This window comes from Misgurnus anguillicaudatus, chromosome 19, assembly GCF_027580225.2.
Source record: "Misgurnus anguillicaudatus chromosome 19, ASM2758022v2, whole genome shotgun sequence".
NCBI classification, from domain to species: domain Eukaryota; kingdom Metazoa; phylum Chordata; class Actinopteri; order Cypriniformes; family Cobitidae; genus Misgurnus; species Misgurnus anguillicaudatus.
This window is the reverse complement of record NC_073355.2, coordinates 8,281,478-8,295,629: the sequence shown is the minus strand read 5'-3', so window position 1 is coordinate 8,295,629 and position 14,152 is coordinate 8,281,478. Positions and strand designations below refer to the sequence as shown.

At 34.2% G+C, this 14,152-nt stretch overlaps 1 protein-coding gene across 3 annotated transcripts; it reads left to right on the top strand.

The window, feature by feature from the left end:
• The first annotated feature begins 3,483 nt into the window (after positions 1 to 3,483).
• Positions 3,484 to 13,551, top strand: LOC141350979 (immunoglobulin lambda-1 light chain-like). Of its 3 annotated transcripts, XM_073856880.1 has the most exons (5): positions 3,484 to 3,654; positions 4,407 to 4,575; positions 6,380 to 6,530; positions 12,198 to 12,231; positions 13,059 to 13,551. In XM_073856880.1, exons 1-5 carry the CDS (start codon positions 3,615 to 3,617, stop codon positions 13,376 to 13,378), a joined length of 714 nt encoding a protein of 237 aa, XP_073712981.1. In that variant the 5' UTR covers positions 3,484 to 3,614; the 3' UTR covers positions 13,379 to 13,551. The 3 variants fall into 3 exon arrangements, 1 of the variants encoding a protein (XP_073712981.1); XR_012359105.1 differs by lacking the exons at positions 3,484 to 3,654; positions 4,407 to 4,575; positions 6,380 to 6,530 and adding an exon at positions 11,192 to 11,301 and having other exon boundaries at positions 12,149 to 12,231; positions 13,059 to 13,199; XR_012359106.1 differs by lacking the exons at positions 3,484 to 3,654; positions 4,407 to 4,575; positions 6,380 to 6,530 and adding an exon at positions 11,369 to 11,492 and having other exon boundaries at positions 12,149 to 12,231; positions 13,059 to 13,199.
• Positions 13,552 to 14,152: the final 601 nt, after the last annotated feature.

Below are 14,152 nucleotides of genomic sequence, written 5' to 3'. Positions count from 1 at the left end.
TCTAACACAGATTGACACAGATGAGACAAACACATACAGATCATGGATCTACTCTCAGCAGTACTATGTGTCACATAAAAGGGAAGAAGATTTTGGGGCCAATAATTTAAAGAGCAAAATCTAATGTATGATTTAATAAAATGGGCATTGACTGTTGAATGAATAGACTTCTGTTAAGTGAATGTATTTACTGTGACATTCATGAATGAATTAATGTCACAAACTAACAGAATGTAAGAATGTTGCACATGACGTGATGCTCATCAAATACAAGGATAAAGATACAAAACTAACATGTCTGATTTTATTGTCGCTCTTCATGAGGTGCATGATTTTTAAACTAGTTTTTATAGGACAAAAACACAATCATAAAAGTACTTTGTTGTGTTTTACACATTCAATAAATAGCAAGGGATTATTCAAGCACACAACCAAAGAAAATGTTGTAAATGGGCTAATTTTGTAGAGGAGAACCTAACCCTGCAAGTAAGCCTACGATGGCTCTGTATGGGCATAGCCTAAAGGCCCAGCACTGGTTTGCTCACTGGCGAAACGTTGGCCCCTTAGCGCTGGCCCTGCATGGGCAGCCCTCACTTAACCCCCAGGAAGTCCTCATACAGCATAATCCCCAGAGTTAAATAAACACTGCTGGATGTATATATTGTCCCAATCTTACAGAGTGTTAAAAAGTAACAATGAAGCAGAATTAAAAGCGCTGTTATCCTCTCTCTCACCATCTCTGTCTGAAATCTAAAATTGCATTTTACATCTTACTTGTAGAGTCACTTTCTTACTTTAGGTTTAGATTTTGTTTCATATAAAGTCACCATTGTTATGATTAGTGTTTGTTTTAGTTGAACTTGACTCTTACCTTGTTCAGTTTTTTGACTGCTATAACTTTGTGGGTTAACGACATGTTTCTTACGGCAGGGAAAAGGCTATAGAGCAATTCTTTGATGGTGGTTAATACTGTACATAAAGTCTGAACATCATCTAGAAAATGTATGTATATATTTATTGTTTGCACACTTATCAGAAGCATCTTTCTCTAACAATGTGATACTATAGTATGAGATCCAGCTCTCTCATAGCTGTTTGTCTTTCTGAAGAACTTTAAAACACTGACACTTAAAGTTAACAACTGTATAATGTAGACGCACAAATATCAAGAATCCAAGTATGAATCACAACAATGGTGACAATAAAATGAAAAGCGTTATGCTGCAATGCATTCTGGGTATCAAGAAATTACAAATCTCATCCAGGACTCCCAGAATGCACCGCGGCATAAATAAATAATGAAAATTTGTACTATTTTTCTTGTCACCATTGTTGAGATTCATACTCTGATTCTTGATGTTTGTGTGTCTAATTTGCAACACAGTGTTTTTTTTAAACGCACTAGTTTTTCAAAATCCTTCAGATGGACAAGAGTTCTGGGCCTTCCACTGTAGTATTTTAGTATTAACAGAAAATTATATTTCAGATGAGTATTTAATAAATAATCAAAACAAATGAACAAACCACTATATATATATATATATATATATATATATATATATATATATATGATGTTTGATATTATGTACAAACAACCACCAAAAAGTTGCAATGTTGTTTTTATTCTGTCATAACAAACATGTCTTAAACACACAAAGTTATAGCAATCAAAAAGACTGAACAAGAGCCAAGTTCAACTAAAACAAACACTGATCACAATAGTGGTGACTTTAAATGAAAAAAAATAAACCTTGAGTAAGAAAATGACTCTACAAGTAAGATGTAAAATGCAATTTTAGATGATGGTGAGAGAGAGGATAACAGAGCTTTTAATTCTGCTTCAGTGTTACTTTTTAACACTCTGTAATATTGGGACAATATATACATCCAGCAGTGTCATTTAACTCTGGGGATTTCTCTATGTGAGGGCTTCCTGGGGGCTAAGTGAGGGCTGCCCATGCAGGGCCAGTGCTAAGGGGCCAACATTTTGCCAGTGAGCAAACCTGCGCGGGGCCCTTAGACTAGCCCTAAGTGGGCCCATAAAGGGCCATTGTAGGCTTGCTTGCAGGGAAGGTAAAATATGACGTAGCATTGAGGCTATCTGTGCTATCTGAGGCAGTTCACACTCAAGTTTTACTTGTAAGTTTACAAAAGACAATTTTTTACCTCATTATTCATTCGAAGATTGTTGGATATGGGATGATAACAGAACAAAAACATCGATGTAGCTTTCATTTGATATAAGACTTGCCCAGGTTTGTGATATTTGAAAATATGAAATATGTGAATATTAGATCATATAATTTTTTGGGGGGGGGATAGTGTAAATTAAGTGTAAATAACTTTCTTACAGTAAAATGTGAAAGTGATGCATATCTGCAGAAAGTAGAGAATTTAAGCTTTCAAACAGTATCTCATATGGGTCCATGACAGACCATTAATATTTTATATTAAGTCATAATAAGTCATTTTGGACCCTGTAGGGTCCGCAAAGTTAAAGAAACTGATGCACGAGTAGTTTTACATGAACAGATTTTTTGTGTTGCCAAGACAACGATGCTTTTTACAAAGTAAAAGTCTTCTTTTTCTTCCCGTTACTAATGGACTTCAGTGGTGCATTACTGCCATCTACAGCATTACAACATCACAGCAGTTTATATACAAGGAAGACCGGGGCTTGTTGTCACACTTTTACTCCAAAGAATATTAGAAATGTCTTTACTGTCATTACTTATGGAAAGTAACATAAATATAGACTTTACAACAAATGTAAATAATGAACCAATGAACAGTCAAAAATGACATTTTCATTTTAATCATAAATAACCAGTGGAAATCTTTATCAAAAAAACAAGATAATATTACAGTAAGAGATATTAAATTTACAAAAATTAAACTACATTTTTCTTATACCTTTTTATAGAAACACAAATCACTGAATCACTTTTGTATTACTGACCATTAAACGCATAAACTGTCACTGCTCACATTCACTTCTAATGTATTACAGCAGATAATGACTGAAAAGCTTTAAGTTAAAATATCATCAGGGTCAAAGCTCAACAATGCAATAAATTAAATATCTGTGGACATCACTGTGATGGTCTTAAAAAAATCCCAATGCAATTATAACTTCTGACCAATATGAGTCAGTAAGTGGTGACATTATGATTACTATGAAATAATTTACTATGAAAACAACTAAATAAAAATAACATGTCAGTCCTAATGTAAAGTATAATATTAGATAACTCGTGATATGTGTAGAAGACAAAGACAGGAGGATTTCTGTGTCTAAAATGTCAGCATCTTTAATGTTTTCTGTTAGAATCTTTATTAGTAAGTTAATGATTTTAATGATTTACTGATTGTGTTTATTTTGTTAAAACTTTTATTGAACATTTCATATAAAGGATTTTGTTTAAGTAAAATCTTTATCACATCTTGAATCTCATGTGTCTACAGTACATTGTGATGATGTGTGTGGGTCTTATAGTGTTTTGTGTTTTTAGCTCCTCCCTCCAGATCTCTTGAGTCTCTTAAAGTTTCTCTGTCTGATCATTTCAGCATTATTCAACATCATCTGCTCATCTTTACACAAAACAAATCACAAGATGATGAGAATATTCTTCACTTTCTTCACTCTTCTCACCTGTGAGTTTCTCAGATCAAGCGTGTCTTCAGTTTGAGATATATGAGATCTTTCACTTCAATCAGATTCAGTGATGTGTGAAGATTTTCTTCAGGACAGAAACTTCTGTAGTGACACACAGGAAACATCTGCTGTTATAACATTCATTTACTTCAGCTCTATGTAAATCATCAGATCTCTTTATTTTATCTGTTTATCTCTTCAGTTCATGTTCACTCAAGCAGACTTTTATTTTCAGGTTTGACTGAAGTATTAAAGAAATATATTTATAAATTAATGAAAAAAATGGCATAAAGTGAATGAAAAAAACTGGTGACAGACAACAAAAACGAATTAAAAATATCTCGAACAAATAATAAATAATAAACATAAAAAATGACAAATAAGAGAGTGAGATGACTCAAAGTGGGTTAATGTTCATCATAAATATCAATTTATTTTTACAGTATTTAATAATCTCAGAGTGAAGAGTTTATATATGAACTAGTGTGATAGTCTCTCACTCACTGATTCTTAACATGATGTTGAATTATGATGATGATGATGTTTGGTGAAGCTCCTCCCTCTTCATCCTCCTCAGTGTCTTATAGCTCCTCTCTCATCTCTCTCCTCACATCACACACTGACATCATGCTGATCATCTTCATCATCTTCATCATCACACCATCATGTAAGATACATCAGATGAACATTTAATATCATCAGAAACAGATGTGAGTTATTGTGTATCATTAAATGTGTTTTTATTCATCAGGTGTGAGTGGAGTGACTGTAGTGACCCAGACTCCAGAGCTCACAGTGGATAAAGGAAATAAAGTCACAATCAACTGTAATCTGGGATCTGTTACTGACAGACCTGCTAGATGGTATAAACAGATTTCAGGAGAAGTTCCTCAGTATGTCTTAAGATTTTATCATGCACAGTAAAATCCCCGGTGTTAAATAAACACTGCTTGGTGTATATATAATCCACTCCCAGATGGGTGTGTAAAAAGACGGGTGTTAAAATTTAACACTAAAGTAGTGTTGAAGTTAATGAGATAATGAAGTGATGTTTAAGACATTAATGGTGAACACCTGCTGGTCATTCTGTGTCAAATCAACTACATTTTCCTGGAATTTTTTCTGGAGAAAGTAATACTAAAATTATGAAGAAAAACAAAATGCAATAGATGAATACAGCGAAATCCCCAGTATTAAATGAACATTGTTGGGTGTATGACTCCAAAAGCTGCAATCTTTCACGTTTGCCTCTCTATCATCATCTCGGTTAAAACCGGGATGATAAGTTTAACTTCTAAACAGCTGTCAGAACAAAATACAAGTGCTCAACTATTCCAGCATCCACACACGTGATTTAGTAGAAAAATCTTCTTTCTGACGTGATTTAATCACAGACTGTATCACATTAAATCTTAAGTTTGTGTTTGTTATGGGTTCATTTGAAGTCACCATTATTGTGATTAACGTTTCCTTTAGTTAGACATTCGTCCTTTGACCTTCACTAAACTAATTTTACTCTTTTTAGCAATTGTAACATTGTTTTATTAAGACTGCTTGTTCATTGCTTGATGTAGAGGGAAAACTTTTCATAGCATCTGAGGTTGTTTATTTATATTATACTCTACCAATCATTAAAATATTTGATCATAAATAAATGATGAAGACAATAATGCAAATAAAAAAATGCTCTATGATTATGACACTGTTCTGAATAAGACTGCTGTTATGCTTTAGTTTTTTTTTTTGGTTTTTTTTTTGCTTAAGAGAGACATCATAACTTCTGATACAAATCTCAACAAGGGTGACAGAAAATGGTAAGAAATTTGCACAATTTTGTCATGTCACAATGCATGATGGGAGTTATGAATGAGTTTTATACAATCCTTGTACCCAGCATGCATTGCGACATGAAGCTTCGTTGTTGATTGTCACCATGATTGTGTTTTATAGGCTGATTGTTGATGTCTCAGTGTGTCTGTCTAACACCACAGATTAGATTTCGGTGAAAAATATTAACTCTTAAGGCTATATGGATTTCATGGGGTGGACCGAATATAAAATTATACACTTACATTCAGTGATAATTTTTTTGTATGAGAACATTGAATCACAACACTTATGTTTTCATAATAATTAACATAGTAACAGTTTAAGACTTCATTTATCTCATCTTCCACTGCTCTAACATAAGTGTTTTATAAACACACTGCCACAATGAGCAGAAAAAAACTAACAATAAACTTTAAGACCCAAGTGCCCAACTAAAGGAAACATCGGCACAATGGTGACTTGCTTTATTAACCAGATTTACAGCAGTTGTATCGAAGTTAAACTTATCATTCATGTAACTCTGCAAGCAAGTTGTAATTTTAGTTTTCAAACAGAGATGATGATAGTGTTTATTTAACTGTGGGGATTTCATCTATTACATTTAAATATTTTGTCTTTCTGCATTATTTTAGTATTGCTTTATCCAGAAAAAGAGTCATCAAAATAAAAAAATTAAAGACAGGGAAAATTCTAAAATTAAGTTGATTTTACACAGAATGACCAGCAGGTGTTCAGCATTAATGTCTTAATCGTCACTTCATTATGTCATTAACTTTAACAATGCTTCAGTGTTACATTTTTAACACCAGACTTTATAAACACCCATCTGGGAGTGGATTATATATACACCAACAGTGTTAATTTAACACCGGGGATTTTACTGTGTGGCTTGAGCTCACCTACATATGGATCTGGTTTCTCTGCTCCTAAATTCACATCAACATCTTCATCTAAATCAGATTATAGTTTGATCATCAATAATGTAGATGTGAGAGATTCAGCTGTGTATTATTGTCACACATGGGACAGCTCTGCTGGTGAGCACGTATCACAGTGATTCACATCATGACAAAAACCTCCTCACTGTTCACAGTCACTTCTGCTTTCATATAAACAGAATGAAGGACATGAACACATTTATGACAATTTGAGAGTAAATGATGTCTTGTTACTTTATGAATGTTCAAAGTACTTACAAACTCACCATTCAGTGATCAGTCAGATTGATAGTAAAATAAACAAATTAATTCAAGATGAGTTTATTATTATACAGTCAAACTAAAACACTAGCAGTGATAAACAAACACTGTATACCCAGCTAACAGAAAAAAGTTCTAAGAACGTTCACTGAAAGTTCCCAACTTTCCCAAAAACGTTCTGCCAACGTAAAAAGTGTCCAGTTTTCTTTAAGTTCTAAGAACGTTTTTGTGTTGTCTGAACGTTAGAGTAATGTTACATTTTACCATTTTTAAACGTTATGACAATGTCATGTTTTAATGTTCACACAATGTTTAAAACAACAACTGTTTATTATATTGACTTGTTTGATTGTTATGTAAATGACAATAAAATAGTAAAATGTAACATTCCTCTAACGTTCAGACAACACAAAAACGTTCTTAGAACTTAAAGAAAACTGGACACTTTTTACGTTGGCAGAACGTTTTTGGGAACGTTGGGAACTTTCAGGGAACGTTTTTTAGAACTTTTTTCTGTTAGCTGGGTATATTTCTGTTTGTATATAAAGTTGTATGTTGTAATAATATTTAATCACTGAAAGAGCTGTAATGAGTTTCAGTTTAGTGTCTCTGAGATGTCATCATTAGGGCCCGAGCACCGAGGAGCAGGCCAGAATGGCCTGCACCGTGGGTGCAAAGCCCTATTGTTTTTGCTCAGTTTAGTATTTTTCTTCGAAATTAATTGCATTTTTGAAGGCCTAAACATACTCGAAAAGTCATGAAAATTTGCACACGCATCAAAAATGGCGAAAATTTACATGTTGTATAGGCGTCAGAAGTGGGCATGTATAAATGGCTCGATAGTGCCACTTGCAAAATTTCAAGAGAACAGCCCCCACGCTACGAAAAACGGTATTTGGTAGGATCATCTATCACCCAAGACCTACAAAAAAGTCTCTTGGAGCAAAGCTCTAAACCTCACAGGAAGTCAGCCATTTTGAATTTTCTGTAGCTTGAGTGCAAATTTCGCCATTTCCAGGCTTTAACAAACTCCTCCTTGAAACTTAATCAGATCATCATCATATTTGGTCCGTGTCTTGTAAAGGCATTTGCGATGCTAAATTGCAGAAATCTTGACATGTTGTTGGAGGGTGTGTCCGTGGCGGACGTGTCAAATTTCTGTGTTTCACAATGAAACAGGAAGTTGTTCTAACTCAGGCTTAAACCGTCCAATATGACACACGCTTCACATGTTTCGCAAGTGTCCTGGCCTGAACACATCAACATGACAATATTCAGTAAAAGTTATAGCACCACCTGCTAGCAGCAGGAAATGCCATGTTTTCCACTGTGATTTACCGCTCATAGAAATTTATTTAGATCATCATTATATTTAGTCAGTCTGAACTTAAGGACTTCACAATGATAAAATGATAAATACAGGAGGTGTGGCACATCAAAGTTCCTTTGAATATCCACCTATATTTAACCACTTAAATTCCTATCCCCTGGTCCACTGCTTTACTATGGCCATAGGGTGGGGTGCACATGCGTGCGAGGGCCCTTCCATCGCTGCTTGCAGCTTTAATTTTGATTTATCTGTTCAGTTATTCACAAGATTAATTATTTAAGATTAATTAATTAAAATACAACCTAAAATAATTAAATGTATAGTTAAAAATGTATGATTTCTTGTAAAACTCATTTTTACATATAGGAGCAGGGCAATAAGATCGTTGCTGGAAGAGTTTAGGTATGGGAGTTTTAAATGATGGCCATAACTGTCTATGCAAATTTTATGCAACAATGTCTATTGAATTTATTTGAAGAATTAAAGTGTATCTGTCCAGACGTTCAGTACATAGATAAGGATGTGTTTTCAGTTTTATGCAGTTTTTATGTTAGCAATAAGATATAAATGTCTGTGCTGTATTGTGAATAGGTAACAGCTGGGGTGTTGTATAGGCATGACACAAAGCGTCTACAGTCAGCAAACCCTTCATGATGCACCATTAGTGCATTCACCTTGAATATCTTATTGCTTTTATAAAACAGTAAGCACACAATATAAATATTAAAGCAATAAAAGATGTATCAACACAACTTTGAGATGCAAACTAGAAAATCCTTCTTATCTAAAAAGGATAAAAGTACCTTTCATCAGACATCCCATCATTCTGAGTCTCTCGTCGAGAGAGATATTAATAGTAACAGATCCACTACAAAGTTCAGATTTTTCCAGAGACTGAAACAGATCAGCAACACAGAGATCTGAGTGTGCGTCCAGCAGTGGCAGCCGGTGACTTTTTTTTAAGGGCGCTCGATGCGAAGCTCGTCACAACATGTATGTCGCCCGTCATGTTTTTGGTTCGTCAATTTAAAATATGTGTTCAGCATGTCAAGGGAACCTATGTGCATCACGTGTCTTGTCAAAATAAGTGCCTGCTGCACAAGTGCCTGCTGTCTAAGGGGTTTATGATAAAAGAGACGCTCGCGTTTGCCAGATACTCGCATAATCTCATGTGTAATCAGAGTTTAGTGTTAAGGGAGTGTCTTTTGAGTGTTTTGTGAGCGTGAGTGTCTCTTTTATCATAAACAGTTTCGATGCATGTGCAGCAGGTACTTAAGTTGACAAGACACGTGATGCACATGGTTCACATGACACAAAGAACACATGTTTTGATAACACGAGCAACACGCATGACACTCTGAACACATATTTTGAATTCGCGCCCCTTGTCCAGAAAGGCATTAACTGATGTGTGCAATAAGGTGAAGCTCAGGAGAGTAAACCTTTACTTTAAGGAACCTTCATCTCTGTGTTCTGTGTGTTAAGTGTTTAGCAAATAATTATTATTTGTTTCATTAAAAAAAGTCTTCACCTTATCAGCTTATCAGAAAACATTTTGCCATAAAACCTCTATCCTAACTCTACTTACTATCCTTAGCATTTTAGTATCATTTAGTAGTGTGCTAGTTATTTCTGTTATCTTTTGTTAATAAATTCTATTTTATTGCCACTGTGTCTTCCTTGTGTTGATAATTCAGTTAAAGATTCTAAAAGTTAGCCAAAATCTCACAAAATCCTTCAGATAAACTAGATGACAAACTCCCTCCAATTTACATCTTTTCTTATTTGTTGAATGATTCATTTGGATTATTTTTATACTGTTAAGGTAAAATTGTGTAGCTGGTGCCCCATGTGAGGAGAGAGGGGGTCATCTGACACACGCGCGCACACACACACACACACACACACACACACACACACACACACACACACACACATACACACACACACATTCTGGTTTCCATGTTTTGTGGGGACATTCCATAGACGTAATGCATTTTATACCATACAAACTGTATATTCTATTTCCCTTACCTACCCCATTCCCTAACCCCAACCATCACAGAAAACTTTCTCCTACTTCACATTTTCAAGAAACATCCGTGCAAGCAAGCCTACAATGGCCCTTTATGGGCCCACTTAGGGCTAGTCTAAGGGCCCCGCACAGGTTTGGTCATTGGCAAAACGTTGGCCCTTTAGCGCTGGCCCTGCACGGGCAGCCCTCACTTAGCCCCCAGGAAGTCATCATACAGAAAAATCCCCAGAGTTAAATAAACACTGCTGGATGTATATATTGTCCCAATCTTACAGAGTGTTAAAAAGTAACAATGAAGTAGAATTAAAAGCTCTGTTACCCTATTTCTCAACATCTCTGTCTGAAACCTAAAATTGCATTTCACATCTTACTTGTAGAGTCATTTTCTAACTTTAGGTTTAGATTTTGTTTCATTTAAAGTCACCATTATTGTGATCAGTGTTTGTTTTAGTTGAACTTGACTCTTGACTCTTACCTTGTTCAGTCTTTTTGACTGCTGTAACTTTGTGTGTATAAGACATGTTTGTTGTAAGATTGGGACAATATATACATCCAGCAGTGTTTATTTAACTCTGAGGATTTTTCTGTATGAGGACTTCCTGGGGGCTAAGTGAGGGCTGCCCGTGCAGGGCCAGCGCTAAAGGGCCAAAGTTTTGCCCTTAGGCTATGCCCATACAGGGCCATCGTAGGCTTACTTGCAGGGATCAGCTCTGTAAACAACATTCACATTTAGATGCAATGATCCTGCCTGCTTGAGCAAAAAACAAATGTGAGTTTTGTGGCATCACAGCGTGACGTTGCTTTAAACCCGCTATACATAACTATATTATCTGTGGTGTATAAAGACCTTAAATAATGAACGGTTATGTTTTTATTTCCTAAGAAGCTCTTTTATCTGTATACACTGCTGGTCCCCTTACATGGAAGTCACCATTTTGCACTAAACAGAGCTCTACAGAGAGTTTCATCACTACGTTGTCTCAGATGATGACATGTTTGTCCGATTTGATTTTACATAACATTTATTTGAAGACTGGTGTTTGAAGGCAGACTGATGAAACTCTTTTACTCTCTAGCAGGAAGTGAAGCTGATTGGCTGAATTTTAATTAACTTCCTTCTTTCAGAGTTTCTCTTCCTCAAAATCTCTATATGAGAATCAAATTGTCTTCATGTCTTCACTAAATTCAAACAGCTTCACAAACACAGACAAGATGCTGATAATATTCATCAATCTCTTCACTCTTCTCTCATGTAAGTTACACATTTCACTCTTAACATATTGATGTCATGGACATGAAATGAAGGATTTTCTCATTTGTTATTTCATGTGTCAGTTCAGCTAAAGTTGTCACACAAAAACCCTCAATACTGACAGAAGAAAAAGGAAAATCTGTGACTATGGACTGTAATATAGCAAAAGATGAGAGCTACTATGTTTCTTGGTATAAACAGCTTCCAAATGCAGCTCCTCAGTTTGTGTTGAGATACTATCATGCTGATAGCTCTCCTGATGAGTATGGTGCCAGTTTTTCATCCAGCCGTTTCACATCTAAAGCTCAGTCAAATATTGACTATCAGCTGATCATCAATAATGTAGATGTGAGAGATTCAGCTGTGTATTATTGTAACAACTGGGATGACTCTGCTAGTGAGGACGTATCACAGTGATTCACATCATGACAAAAACCTCCTCACTGATCACAGTCACTTCTGAGAGCTGACTGACATTATTAGTTTAAAACATTATTTTATTTTATATATATTTTTATCAAATTGACACATAATTATTTAACAGCAGGCTATTATTTAAAATATGTGAAGGTTGACTGGTAAAATAATGAAGCACAAATTAAATCATAATACAATAATAATAGAATTTTTTGAATTATAAAAAACTCACTGGAGAAATTTACTGATGTGACTCTGGATTATAAATATTGTAAATAATGTCAACGAACAACACCAGTTTGTATTGAGATTAATGATTATAAAACAAGTGTTTAAATCACAAGTATGTTAAAATAATATTAAATAACTAAAGGACAGAGAGATGAGTTGAAGTTGAGTGATTGTTTCACTTCTGTTTGTATCACATCAGAGACTGAGGAGGTTTTTGTACGACTGAAGATCTGAAATCTATCACTGTGGTATTCGGACAAGGAACAAAACTCATTGTGACCGGTAAGTCATCTTTCTACTCACATACTAAGCTGTGTTTATATTTTAAATGTATGTAGAGATATTTTATAAAATAAATACAAGAATGATATTTGGTGCAATTGATTTTTGGAGGAACATTTTACTGCTTATTCACCACTTAGTTAGAAAGGCTTCATGTGCATTTTTTACCTTGATTTATGCTTTATGTATTTTTGTACCTAAAATTATTTTTAAGAGCAGACAAATTTTAACAGAGTAGACAGTGAATGTTTGTATATGACTTAATTTATATAAAGTTGTTTCAGTTCTCTAGAAATAAACATTTACAAAACCAACTAACCAGTTTAACTATAAGTCAATGTCTAAATAAATAATAAACTTGTATAGGATTGGAATGGATTTAGAAATTGACTCTTTTCAGTCATGTATGGCTTTCAAACACAGTTATTATATGTTGTACAGCAGTAAATAATTAATGAAACTTAATCTTTAATCTTGAGAGACTTTAATGTTGTGAAATTACAAATGTTATAGGGGCAGTTTCCCGGACAGGGATTAGGCTAGTCCTAGACTAAAATAAATTTAAGAGCTGTCCAAACTGAAAACAACTTGCCCTGACATATCTTAAAATACATCAGTGCCCTTTGTTTTGCCTCAAATGCACACAAATAATGTTTTCAGTAAGACATGTTTGTTAAAACTAGTTATATTTCATAATTAAACGAAGGCCAAGTCCTGGCTTAAGCTAATCCCTGTACGGGAAACCACCCCTAGAAGTTTCAACGCTTCTTATTTTGTGATAAAGTGCATATATTTCTTGATCTTTCTTCATGAATTGTGTTGTGTAGATTCAGGTGTTTCTCCTCCTGTTGTGAAGATTTTGCCTCCATCCAGTGAAGATGTGAGCTCCAGTAAAGTGACTCTGGTGTGTTTGATCAATGACATGTCTGTGGGATTTGCTGATGTGAGTTGGTTTGTGAATGGAAACTCAGTTACTGATGGCGTCTTCACGGGATCTGCTGAACAGCAGCCGAATGAGAAATTCAAGTTGAGCAGTTATTTAACCATTGAGAGATCAGAGTGGGAGAAAGACAAAGATCTCACATGTAAAGTGACTGCTGCTGGAAAGATCACAAACACAAAGATCAAGAAATCTCAATGCAATTAATAAATGCAAAGATTATTGTGTGCTAATTGTTTGTTTTTATGAAAGCATGTGTTAATAGAAACAATTTAATGTTTAAGTTTGAGATTTAATTTCTGCAAAGATTTCTGCTTTTCATTTTATTGTAATTTGATTTCAATCCTTAATAAATTTGAATAAACTTCATAATAATCAAACAGTTTACTTATTGATTCATGTGGAAACTAATAAAATTGAGAAATATTTATTAGTTAATAATTTAAACCTAAAAGAAAGAAATTATTATATGAAATAAACTTTCTTTAGTTTTATACAGCATCTCTATCATTAATTTATTGATAATTTGTTTTTATATTTTAAACTATAATGTTTCTGAAAATAAAGATAAATACGAGAAGAGTAAACTGTAGTTAAGAGAACTACATGTAAATTTGAGATTCACATGAAGTCTCATGTTTAGAAAATAAACTATAAAGAGTTAATGAAAGATGTTTAATTCACTGAATTATTAAAAAAAAAAGTTAAGATACAATGAAAACATCATGAAAAAGCTTTGAGTGTAAATATCTTGAATATTATTGAGAATAAAGATGAATAAAGTAATTAAAGTTCATCAGGCAGTGTTGAAGTTGTTCTTCTTGCAGATTCAGTGAAGTGTGGAGATTTTTGAAGAAGTTTTGCTCTGACACACAGGAAACACCTGCTGTTATAACACTCATTTATTTTAACTCTGTTGGGTGGTTTCCCAGACAGGGTTTAGATACGTAATAATTAATAAATAAGTAATTTTTACAAACA

Excerpts from the sequence above, each read along its gene's own strand:
- LOC141350979 (XM_073856880.1), top strand. The coding sequence starts at position 3,615 with ATGATGAGAATATTCTTCACTTTCTTCACTCTTCTCACCT. Across the intron at positions 3,655-4,406 it reads TTTCTTCACTCTTCTCACCT|GTGTGAGTGGAGTGACTGTA; the intron begins GTGAGTTTCTCA and ends TTTATTCATCAG. Across the intron at positions 4,576-6,379 it reads TTAAGATTTTATCATGCACA|CTCACCTACATATGGATCTG; the intron begins GTAAAATCCCCG and ends GTGTGGCTTGAG.